The sequence below is a fragment of the Columba livia genome, chromosome 4, assembly GCF_036013475.1.
Source record: "Columba livia isolate bColLiv1 breed racing homer chromosome 4, bColLiv1.pat.W.v2, whole genome shotgun sequence".
In the NCBI taxonomy this organism is placed as follows: domain Eukaryota; kingdom Metazoa; phylum Chordata; class Aves; order Columbiformes; family Columbidae; genus Columba; species Columba livia.
Genome location: NC_088605.1, coordinates 20,130,427 through 20,143,737, shown reverse-complemented (window position 1 = coordinate 20,143,737; position 13,311 = coordinate 20,130,427). Strand labels below are relative to the sequence as shown.

Below are 13,311 nucleotides of genomic sequence, written 5' to 3'. Positions count from 1 at the left end.
AGTAATTAGAAGTTTGAGATATTCTTTGCCTCAAAGCTTTTGCGGTAAAACTAGGCACTCCATTTTTCAAAGATTTTTGGTGATTCTCCTTCAGATTAGTAAGGCTAATTTAATCCCTTTTACGATGTTCATTCCCTAATAACTATTTTACTTAAGAGAGATGTATGAAAATTAAAATATTCAACTGTGCTATATACTGGGAATGTTGAACAAAATCTATTTCTGATGGCCTTCAAATAAAATATTATACCATACTGATGTTCCTCCAGAGATTATAAACTTGTGTCCACTGGAACTGCCAATTTATGACTAACTAATATGCTTTAGTAGTCTATATAATGAATGAAGCAGAAATAAGAATGAGATTTTCACATTCCATGATGAAGAGCTAATGTTACAACAATGAAGATCAACTCTGACCCTTAAATCAAGGAAAACTTCTACATGTATAATAAATACTTTAGTGAATAAATATCCCTGAGTTGTCACTATGCAATAATTTTTCAAATTTTAATTCAGAAACAAATTCAGTTACAGATCTTAATCCTGGAACTATTTTAAGTAAAAAAAGCTATAATTTCATGAGGTTACCATTTTAAGTATTAGTGTTTGAATGTTTATTGTACTAAAATCTTCTATGTAGACATGATTGAATAGTATGCTTAAACAGTAATGCATATATTTATACCTACATGGACTAAGCAGCATTAAGGACAGTTTCTTGCTTAGGTTAATTACTAGCAGTTTTACATATTACCATCAAAGAAGAAATCATTTAGTTTCACATAGCTCTTAAACAAAAAATTAAGCAAGTCTAACCTAACAGATGTGACTAATGAAATTGAAAGCACTGTGGAAATGATAAGTTTGCTGCATGACATTTATGTTGACACTGCAATCAACTACACATTAGGAAATTCATAAATGTAATGTCCTTCTATTTGAGGGCATCTGACAGTCAGCAATAGCTGGGTTTCCCATTGCTAGAAGCAACTTTGGAATGGGAGCAATTCTAAGATTAACCATATATATCACTACCTTATTCAGAATCAACGTCTTCCATTTAAAAATATGTCAATACAGCATCTTCTGTGCTTACTGTAGTACATCACTGTAAAGCATTTTTAAAAATTTGTTCAGTTTTAACCAGAATCCTGATTATACTTCTCAAGTCTTAATTCCTCTGTATGCCACAGCTGTTAACAATTTTATTATTGCAAAGCTGGAAAGGGGAAGAATATGGCTGACTGCATATTTTCTGGCTTCTGCACTTGAAAGATGTTGTGTAGAGCCTTTCAGAATAGGAGTTTAAGAAGCCTGTCCTGCTTAATCTGTTTAAGCGTACAAGATTAATTTACAGTATTGCTATTCAGAAGGGAAAGTACATGTAATGCAGCAAGCAGATGCTGTCCAGGGTCCCACTGTACTCTGCTTGCACATGAAAAACAAAGGCAGTCCTCACTCACAAGATGATGTAATCCCACAGGAGTATACTTTCTAGCTTTTCTAAGAAAAAAAAATAGTTACATACCTGATATAAATAATCCTCAAATACAAAATAGTAGTCATCATTGCTTGCTGTCAGCTTTACATCCTGCAATCAAAACATGCAGCAGTTTGAAGCCAAAAACCTCCTTTCAGATTCTCATAGAAGCTCAACTTAACGCAGTAGATAACACTGTTTCACCATTGAATCATGAAAGAGCTGTAGTTAAGCATATACTCCACATTTTAAAATTAAAAATGCTATATTAACTTGATGATTAGAATATTCAGAATTGAAACTCCAAATGGATGCACTCAGACCCCAGTGCTTTCCTCCTCGCAAAACCAGTTATTCCAGTTATTCCTTCAAATGAAATTACCATTGCTATACAACTTAACGGCTCAACTCAAACAAATATCCTACGCAAGAGCCAACACAGGCTCAAGGAGAGAGTTAACAATAATAAATCCACACTAATTATTATTACGCTATTTAAAACCAAACCACCTAACATTTTCTGTGTTAAAAAAACAAGATATTGATGTGATGTGTATATAAATCACTTTAGCACTGTTTAGTGAATCACTTACTTTGTAAATCAGGCTGTCCACTAAAAGGTCGTGCTGAATCACATTTGACTTAAGCTGTTCATAATACAAGATATCCTAAAATTAAAACATTATCATAATCAGTCTGAGACATAATTTTAATTTATATTTAAACAAATTAAGCCAATTTTTAACAATTTAAAATTTAAAAAAATCAAGAAAAATGATAAGCATTTATTCAGCTGAAAACCTCACTGCACAATTTGCGAAGCATTCTATCACTGTTTAGTCTAGCTTATTCCCTAAGAAATGAGGCAGATATTTGAGACTTTATAAAATGACATCCCCTTTGGATAATCACTAAAATGAGAATGAAGGAACTAATTCAAACCAAAGATCAGTATCTTCCAACCTTTGGGTCTCTATTGCTAAAACCTTTTCAATGCTCAAAATAATTATGTTGTTTTGTTGTTGTTGTTGTTTTTCTTTGTTACCCTCTATTTTCATGCCCCTCTCCATTACCAGCTTGTCATATCTTCTAGCATTAATGAGTTGTTGCAAATCTAATCAATTTGTTGCAAATCTAATCAAGTTGTTGCAAATCTACCAATCTAATATGAATCTCTAAATAGTATAACTTATGAAAAGATGAAATTATAACTATATTTTAAGTATCTTGTGAAGAATACAAAGAAGTCAGACCTTTTTTAAAACTCCAGTCATTTCCTGAATGTCTACAGAACACATACAAGGATAAAGTGATGGGGCAGTATTAAAGCAAACACTTCTCTGCTTTTGCTTAGTCTACCCCTTTCTTCTTAGAAAGAGCTTGCAAAGGAAACACAAAATTAAACATCGCACTATCATCATGTAAGTCTTAAAACCCTAAATACCTCTCTGTCATTATTCCTACAACTGAATAACAATTTTAGATTGAATACCACAGTTTCAAATTGATCTGGAATAAATTTATAAACTAAATCAACAGTCCCAACGTTCCACTCCTCTTCATAAAAATATTTTTATTTCAATGTGTCTCTACAGGCATCACATGAATGGTTGTATATTCCAAGTTTTACTTAATATTTACTGCCAATTTCTTTGCAAAAAAAGGTAAGTCTGGAGTAAGGATTTAAAGAACAAATGGGAAGTAAGATCAAATTTTGAGGGAGCAAATGGAAAAAAATTAAGAGAAGGCTTGGGAACATTGTAACTGTTCTTTGTATTGATCCAAAACCAAGAAGTGGTGAATATAATACACTTAGAAATTATTAGAATTAATACATTATTAGACAGTTAAGTTGGAATGAGAACAATAGCTTTATTTATTAAATACTGACAACTACCACAGGGAAAATATTTACATTTTTCTTTCTGAGAAATAAAAAAAGGGGATGTATAAGTAGTGCGCTATTGGACACAAATATTTACTGAATGTAAATTAATTGCCATATGAATGTATCACTTTGTTCTTAAGAGCTACAGAGAACTACTCTAATGTTCCAGTCACAATTTTAAAGCATCAATACTGTAGTCTAATTAGGTGTAACACTGCCAAATGAATAATGTCTGGGGGTTTTTTTGCTATCTCAAGTGACTGTGTATATTAGAACAGAAGCAGCTAATTAAAAATGGCAAACCTCTTCTTTTTCATACTAAGCAGACTGCATGTTTAACTGTTTCTGTTGTACATGGAAATAGTCCTGCGTAACAAATGACACAATGAAACTCATGGCTACAAGGGCGCTGGCTAATGCAATGACCTATTTATTGAAACTTGGGAAATAAATTCTAATAACCTCAAGGTTTCCTGTTATCATTTCCTCAGTTCTAGTTCTCTAAAACTGCCTGGAAGAAGGCGGGTCACACGGTGGCTCCAAGCCACAAGTTGACGTTATCACTAGTCCAGGATTTTGTACTAAACTTTTCCTTCCTGAATTAGGAAGCCATTCAATTATGTTTTACATTTGCTTACAGGAGCCCATGCTAGCTTCAGTGCAGCTTTGTTTATGGCATCATACTGAACTGTAATTGTTATTTTATTAATCTCTAAAATATTTACTAGCTTCCTATGCCTTAATTCAGCTGCATTATTAATTGAAGTGCAAAGAATCATGTTAATTGCAAGTATAAATTGCAGTTTAGTGTAGCCAGTGAACAGTATCTTCCATGGAAGAAAAACAGAAAAGCACTGAAATAAATTTAAATGAAACAGGTTTAATTAGAACAGAGTATTTGCTATTTGTTAATCCAGAATGACACATGTATTTAAAACATTTTGAAAAAATTCTTTTTGTTTTAGCAAAGGAAATCAGTAAAGCTGAAATGTAGAGACTTCCCATTTCTCACCCTTCAGATTACTTGTGTACTGATTTTAAAAACCAATCTACCTATTAGAATATAGGGCAAATATTGCCTGAGTTAGAACAGAGATATAATCACTTAGCTTTAGCCAGCAGGATGTACAATTTTTGAAATATGTGTCCTTCCCAATTTTCCTCCATTAATTTGGTTTATTTAGTGTAAATATTTCAACCAGTTAAAAAAAGGTAAGAAAAAGCAACCTGATGGACATTGTCTTAAAAGGGAGAACAACTGCGCACAGATTCTTCAGTAACTTGCAGGAACTGAATGGAAGTTCTTTATAATTCAGTTGAATATTCAGTATGATTTTAAACAAAAAGCTAAATAGTTCATCACTTTTCAGTTTTTCATAAAGACTAATTTGTCCTTTGCTCTTACAAAAACCCACTACGCCAACTTGGTCATTTCTCAGAAAGTAAGACACCACTTGCTGTTGTTGTTATAATTTCAGCAAACACAACTCAAAACGCTACCCTGAAAAAATTAATAGCAAATTTACATTGCAAATATTTGCAGAGTAAAACAGCACTTAGATATAACAGTTAAATAATTTACTAAAAAGACCAGAAGGCCGAGCTGTCTACCTGAGCTAAAACTCATGAGAAAAAGTTTGGGAAACAAATCAGAAACTATTAAAAAGAGACTTGCAATACAAAACCCACCATAACCATTCTAGGAATAGTTTACTCACTGCATTAATTTTCTCTTAAATTGTGATTTTTGTGATGCAAAACAAAAACAGGGCTTGGGAATCACTCTGGTTTTATAGACATGGCTTGATCACAAGATCTTGCCCATGCCTCTTAGTAAGACAAGAAGCTGTGATTCATTAATAAATGTATTCCTTATACCCAAATCATAAACAAGGTTGGTCACAGATTTGCTTTCGAGACACATGACCCTTTTGCTAAGTGACTAGTTTTCCTCACACAGTGAGAAATATTTTTAAGAGCCTCTCTCAGGCTTCAAAAAAGATTCAAGTCCTCTTTTACTACTTTTTGGTTGCATTTCTTCCTCCAGATAAGATAATTGACTATTACTAAGTTTCAGGAGTGTTCAAAAATGTAGTAGGTTTCTTAGCCTAAAACGTTTTGATTTATAAAACCAAAATCTTACCATCTTCATCTGATTCAACCTTTCTTCTCCATCTGCCGAATCTTAATATAATCTTTATTTTTTTAAAATGTGTTGCATTTTTATATAGACCATAGCTGTTCTCAAAAATAATATGTATTTTTTTATGCTGCACGTCCAAAACATACTCATCTTTCCAAGTTGAAACAAAGTACATTTCAGGATTGCAGTGCGCAGACCTTTTGACTTCACAAAGCCACACACCAAACCTTCCGCCCAAAATACTCATATCGTATCAACCTGAGCGCATAAGGAAAAGGCAGCACTGAAAGTAGCTCAGAAGCAAAAGAGAGCAGATCTTTCAGCAGTACCCAGCAAAGCTAGTTTAAGCAGAATCTGGTGATTCACCTCCTTTGAAAGGAAGGTTTGGATTACTCAGCAGCCTCTGTGCCAGCACAGGCCACCTGTGGCCACCATGAAATCCCTGGCACAGGAGCTGCACTCTCACTGCTGAGTCGCAGACAGGTCGTGATGCATTTTCAGGTTACCCTTGTCACTTGATTACACTGTCTACACTTGTCTCTCAAACCTAATACAAGAAATGAGTGGGTGAAGCGCAGAAATAGGAATATGAAGAAAGATTGACATTTGGGAGTCTAGAAAGGAGACACTAAGACTTATGAGAATTGGATGAAGCCTAAAGAACAACAACCAGCATTAATTAGATGAGCTGTAGATTTTGGAACAGAGGTATCAGAAACAGGTACAAAATAAAAATCTAAACAGATTACATGAAGAGATAACAGACAAAACAGCTAAAGAACATCCCTCCTGGTAAATCCTGGAAGAGGATCCAAAACATAATCTCCTTTGACTAGACACCTGTGAAATATGCTTGTAACATACAGCAGTCCATTGCTGCTACTGGTTTCTCAGCTGGTTGAACAGTGCAATGGGCACCTTCAGCTACAGATCCTAATCTAAAAGACTCTACTGATAAGGCACACAGTTACATCAAGCTCCATTATGAACTTACCACCTGACCTATTTATTAAGTTTTTTAACTTAGGATATTACATTCAGTAAAATCTATATTAAAGCATTACTAATTTCTGCATGCTGGAATTTTCAGAATTAAGATTGATTTTCAACCTATTAACTTAAAAAAATGGAGGAAAAAAGCCTATAAGATAATGAACAAATTTTATTTTCGAGCACTGCTTGAATAGCATGCAGTGAATAAACAATAAGGTAACACATGAAACAGAAGAAAAAAAATATTAAACTGATTATCAGTAAGTGCACACCGTCCATTTTGTGCAATCAATGAGGCAGACATCCCACAGGAAAAACTGTGATTTTGTGATTCAAGAGCATACAATAAAATATAAAAATATATACAGCAAATTGGACTGTTTGCACAGACAATATTAACTGTGACACGGTTCAGCTTTCCAATGTTTGACTTTGCAACCTTAAAAACGTTATTTTAACAGAGTTTCTCTAACATGTAACATTACAAATGAAAACTAATAAACAATGCCTTGCCAGGAAATGTGTTTACACTTTTCTAAAAAATCCTGCATATAGAGTTTACAGTTTATCATGTTTATGATTACGATGTTAGATTACTAGCATCGTCCATTGCTTGGCTGTATATTAGCTTTATATAGAGGCTGAGTTTTACTGAATAACATTTTCCAAACAAGTATATTGGATGCTAACACACACAACACTGCCCATACCAAACTTTCAATAATATGTCGATGAGAACGTATTAGCTGCCCTGACATCAGTGTCCACATGGACCCTTACAATAAGTTGGAGCTGAATTACTGTTACACAGTAAAGGCACCTACATAGGCACTTGTGATCAAACAGCTAATGCACTGTTTTCTAGCTTACCTAACAGTAACTTGAGCTAATAACCTCACAGGAGAGACTAACCTTTTGAGAAGGTCTAAAATATTCCTACTTCATGCATAGTATAAACACATATCAAAGCCAACTATAAACTAGAGTTAACTTGTAAAGGACCTAACAGTGTGGCCGACAAATATATTAATAGACACAAATATCTTGTTCCTCTTTAAAAAAAGGTAGCTGTTGAAAATTGTCTCTGTGATGATGTGTCTCTGTGTGTCTATTGATTTTAACAAAACTATTTCTGTAACAACTCATGCTTCATATGAACATAAAAGGAAATATTTTATCATTTTTCCAAATACTATCTTGACTCTCAGTCATCGAAACAGAATACCTGCCTTTTTTATTCAATTATTTTGTCTTCCACATTAAGATAAAAATGCTCTTAGAGCATGAAGCATTTAACAGAATAAAAATAGATGCAACATAACCAACATTATATTTACACCTCTAATATTCCTGCTTTCATAACGATCTCTAAAATTCAAGCTGTCCCAATAACTTCAATTTAATCTAGTGTTGAGCATATTAAGTAAGATGTAAAATATTTCGTTATTATTCCAACAGCTTTCTTCTGCAGAAAATTCAATCTTTTATTTACTAGAAATAAAAGTCTATTTTATTTTTTCAAAAAGGAATAAACTAAGTAATTCTAATACCAGACCAAAGAACTTCAACTCCTTAGATAAGCTGTGAACGAACAAGAATTACATTTGTTTTTATGGACAAGATCTTACGATTGTACTATGTAGTTATCAAGAAATGCCCCAGTATGACAAGAAAAAGGCTGCCTCCTCAAAGGACATGAAGTACTGTAAAATTCTCACATTTATGAGCAAATTTACATGCATACATGTTATTTGTTATTGCAATGAAAGCCCTGCATCCAAGTAATCACAATTCTGCAAAGATTTAAATAGGGATTTAACTTTTTATGGTATGTTAGATATAACAAATACAGCATGTCTTCCGATACTGCAGAAGATCTTATTGTTGAGTACCTGAGTCAAACATAATGTACTATGAAAAACGGGTGATGTACAAGGCAATATTAAAACAATTCACATCTTACTAGTTCCTTTTAATGTATTTTTGATTGTACATATGTAGAGTACCTGCAATAATATACAAAGTAATTTACAAGACATGTACATGAAATATGACGACAGATTCAAATAGCCAGGAAAAAGGTATAGCATGTCTTCTTTCTCTAAAACTTAGCAAAGATAAGAGAGGTTCAGCCTTCTTTCCAGGGCTTTTTTCTCATCTCCTTCCAAAAAAGTCAGCAAGACACAGGAAAACCTCAGGAGCTAGCCAGATGAACTGAGTAGTTTTTTCTACAGTATTTTGCCCATGTACCTGTTAAAAAATTAGGGAAGAACCTAAAAGATTTCACCATAGCACAGAGTTTTTTTACAGGCATGTGTCTATTCTCATAAAATATTTATCAGTTTCTGTGACAACTCAATGAAGCATTTCTGTTTTGGAAGAAGATCACTAGAAGATACGTGCTGCATTTCTGTGTTTTCATCTAGTCTTTGTATTTTACTCTCACTTTGCTCCTTACCTCTGGCTGATTAGAAATATTAAGAATGAGGGCCCACAGATCAGCTCGCAGTGCTGTTGGACATCCCTGACGAACATATTGTTGAGCTGCAGCACTATCTTGCTCTGCTAAAACTGTAAGAAACAAAGCAGGAAATGAATTGATGTAGTTTAAGACATCTGAAGTTTATCAAATTATCAAGTACTTTAATTTTTAACTTTACAAACTGGTTTATCATGCTGTAAGCATTGGCCAATGGGAAAATATCTAAAAGGTCTGGTTTCTACAACACATTTTTGAAGCAGTTCCCTGGGAAACAAGGCAATTGATATTAATAAGCAAGGCTGTACTACCTTCTGTAAGAAAATAGCACTTAGCATGTATCCTTAGGATGTATCTATGGCTGTATCAAGGATAGTTGCAGCTAATGGGCTGGTATCAAGCAGAACAAGCAGCTGTATATAGCCACAAAATACTCCTGTTTAACTATGAGCGGTATCTCAGTTCAAATAGCAGATCGACACTCATTCTGATTTGGGTTTTTTTGGTGTTTTTGTTTTATTTCTTTTTTTGGTGGGTTTTTTGTTTGGGGGTGTGAGGGTTGTTTGTTTTGTTGGTCTGTTTTTTTTTTTGTATTCCCTATTTTTGTGTGAACTGTATGAATATCTTCACAGATAACTGTGGGGCAAGATTTTTCCATTTCAGAGTCTACTGTCATGTTCTCTCATTATTGGTACATATACTCTGGAGGATAAAGACTTTCTCAAAAGATGTTGTTGTTTCTTCAGATTGACATAAAACAATACTGTTGACAGGTTTGCCTAGATGTGTCATTCCTATGAGGCTTTAGGCTACCCTGTCACATCCTGAATACAGTACTGCACGTACCTTAAAGCAGATTATCTCATTCCTTATTTCAATCTACAAAATTGAAAAACAATTATCTTTAGCTATCCTAATCTGGTAGAAATGTTGTTTCCTATCAAGATTATGTGACTAGCTGCACCCTCATACCTGAAATGTCTTCCACAATAGAGAGACAGGAGAATATTTCTGTGAGATTACCTAGACATTATACAGGTGTTGTTCTGGTACTCAGAAGTTTCCACAAATGGCTATCCTCTGATTTTTCTGAAGTCTCTCAAAAACTGCTTGCTTTTATAAATTTTACTAAACTCGATATTCACAATATCTGTCCTGACATGACTTAGAAGTATGAAGTTTGGAATTATAAATCTATTTAAGTGATACCTCTGTCCTTAAATCCTGAATAGACCAGTCTGCTGATCTCTAACACAGATGGTGTGTAATCCTTTTTCCTAAATGAAGAGGGTGAAAAGAAAAACACTCCTACATTTCCCACAAAACTTCAGAAAAGACTGTGATTCATCTCAGTGTCCATGAGTGTTCCCTTTATTGTTTCTTACTGAGACGCAAAATATTTAAAAGTAGTTTTGCTGTATACAACATTGGTTCTACTAAACACAATTAAGAAAATTGCTTGGACTTGGCGATACATCTAATATAAAAGCAAAATCAATACACCAGTGGCAACCAAAGTCACAACCAACACCTAACAGAGAATGGAGTAGGATTCCCACTGAATGAACTGAGATTTTAGTTTATGGTCAAGACTCTTAACTGACATTTTTACAGAATTTTGTGTCTCTCTATATAGGAAAAACTAAGACAATCTCTGTAACAGAGGCTGCTCTACACAGACAAGAGACAAAGAGTAAGAATTACATTGTGGAGTTGAACGACTGGCTCAGGAAGTCTGGATGGGGAATTTATTTGGAAGAACAGGAAAAGAACTGAGAGACGGACAGTACCCAAATGAGTTGCTCTTGGATCAGAAGACAGATGATGAGGGATAGAAGGGGGATCGCAAAAGCAAAAGCAAGCAAGAAAGGTCACTGTTTTGTTACTGTAACAAAAGAATAGGATGAAGAACTTTTGGGACACTATCCTCTGTATTTTTTTCTTTGAAGGTGATGATGTTTACCAGGTAACACAAGAGACATTATGGAGCAGATTTTGATGTATTCCAAACATTCCTTGTATGTTTCTTCTACAAACAAACTTGAGCTAATAAATTATTATTTCTTTTATCTTTCCCTTTGTTTTGTAGGTTATTTCTCAACCTACAAAAAAACACAGAACTTCTTCGGAAAAAGCAGTATACAGAGACAAATGAGTGAATTTTGCATGGTGGCCTAGTATTGCAATACTTAGCAAGTCCTGCAACTGCAAATAACCATTAAAAATCTCTGTTCTGACGCACAGGCATAAACCCCATTACACTAATGAGAACTGTGTGAGCAGAGAAAGGAGTCCAGAGTCTTTTGATTTCAAAATGAAATTCAGTAGTGGAATAAGTTGCCACCAAAATCTTACGTCTGTATGCTTCCTATTTAATTTTTAATGAAATCACTACAGAACTGTTTATCTGTTAGCTACTGGTAGACCGTAAATGCTTGCTTTTCTGTCTCTGCCTAAATTACAATGGTATTACTGACTGTCTCTGTCTAAATTTCTATGGTATTACTGACTACGATTTGTGCTAGTCTGTCTAAATTATTAAAATCCTAAAAGGTATACGTAATTGAGATAGAAATTTACTATATGCATTCCTAACTACTCACAGCTTATTTCAGATGAAAAGAGATCCATACCTTTCTGTCCAACACGTACATGTTCATTTTCAAAGAACTCTAGAAAATAAATAGAAAAGAATGGCAAAAATTAAACAGAAAAAAAAAATATATTCTAGCTAGTAATGTATTCTATATTTTTACTACACAACACTACATTCGGCTGACTTGTACTGCTAATGTCGCTAAAATTAACCTGCATCAGCATCAATGTTCTTTTTCAGAAAGTAAGAAAAAATAATACTACAGATTTTTTTCTTATCTGAAGGACACAAACACTGAAGTAGCACTATACTGCATGAACCTAGACTTTCAGTTAGGTATGTTTCAATTTAAAAAGAAACATCACTTGATCCTACAATGTTTTCCACTTTCATATGGAAGACCATTTTAAAACCTGTTTCTGCAGGACTAAATGCATACATGGAAAAACAACAGAAATTATGTACTATTTAAGCAACTAAATATTAATGTTTGGATATTTTCTCTAATTTTTTCTCAAAGACAGTAATTTAAAAAATGTTTGTATATATGCCTGTTAGTTGGCTTGATATTTGATATTTTCTGTATTTTTGGAGACAGGCAATTCTGTTCTCTAGATCCTGAAGTGTTCAAACACACTGAAATCAACATATTTTCAACTTAAGGTGATGATTTTAAACCTTCTCCAAATCTGACCCTTCATATTTGCAATGTTTTCTATTACTAGCTGTATTTTACTAAGAAAATAACTACAGTCATAGCTACAGAAAAAAATGTTTGTGGTTCATTATGGAAAAACTACACAGATTACTTGATAATAAGTAGTCAGCTCATTAGTGTTCCATTTAAATGACTGAAGCGCAGCATTAGCTAACCAGGAGGTACTTGTGCAGAATCATCTATACCCAGCTGTCCTATATTTAAGCCCAGTTCACTGAAGTCTTCTTTCTGAAAAGAAACAAAACCATAAAACAGTAATTAGCAACGTTTAATTCTCTAAATCACTGGAGATATCTCCTGAAAGGCTTAATGCAAATATTTTCTAAACCAAACATAGTTATTTTGAATGCATACAAATGAAATATGTGCTCAGGTTTTTAAAGTGAAGAATCTGACATAAATTCTTACTCTAGTTTTCACTATAAGCCCCAGTTTTCAAGTCAACTATGAGCAACACCTGGATGTAATAAAGTGGTGAATGATCAGGTTAAGGATCTCTAATTCCCAGTTCTTTTCTACCCCAGGTGCAAGTTTTTCTACCAGCATAAAATCCTCAAGAGCCTTATCAGTGAAGCATTAAGAAGAGCTCTCTTGTTTTCCAATTATAATACTAATACCCAAGCACTTCATTTCATTTACAAGGTGATTTAAAATTACTTTGCAAAGAAAATCAGAACCTAACTGACTGTCAGGTTACTGATCTTGTACAGCATCAAATAAAACTGTAGAATTAAGATATACTACATATTTGAAGTTTCTTGTACAGAAAAAAAAAAGAGTAAGTCAATAATATGTACAGAAGTGTATTTTAGTTTTGGCACAAATAAAACTTGTGCGGCATAAAATGAAAACTTTTCTGCTGGCAAATAAATGTTTATGTTTTATTTCTCATTAAAATGTATTTTTATAAAACTTTCAATGCTCTGTGTTTTAACTACGTATTTAGATGGATTTTCACTTTCAAAAGGAGAAACTTATGATACCAATATTCTTCTTATTGTTCAGCATCTA

At 33.6% G+C, this 13,311-nt stretch overlaps 1 protein-coding gene across 6 annotated transcripts in view; it reads right to left on the bottom strand.

Moving 5' to 3' along the window:
* TBC1D19 (TBC1 domain family member 19) overlaps positions 1-13,311 on the bottom strand; it is a 52,742-nt gene that overhangs the window by 12,200 nt on the left and 27,231 nt on the right. For all 6 annotated transcript variants that reach the window (XM_065060682.1, XM_065060680.1, XM_065060679.1 and 3 more), the window contains 5 exons: positions 12,456-12,528; positions 11,620-11,658; positions 8,966-9,078; positions 2,077-2,151; positions 1,532-1,594 (listed from right to left, as the gene is read on the bottom strand). In XM_065060682.1, the coding sequence (XP_064916754.1) occupies positions 1,532-1,594; positions 2,077-2,151; positions 8,966-9,078; positions 11,620-11,658; positions 12,456-12,528 (363 nt within the window). The remainder of the gene's footprint in view (positions 1-1,531; positions 1,595-2,076; positions 2,152-8,965; positions 9,079-11,619; positions 11,659-12,455; positions 12,529-13,311) is intronic.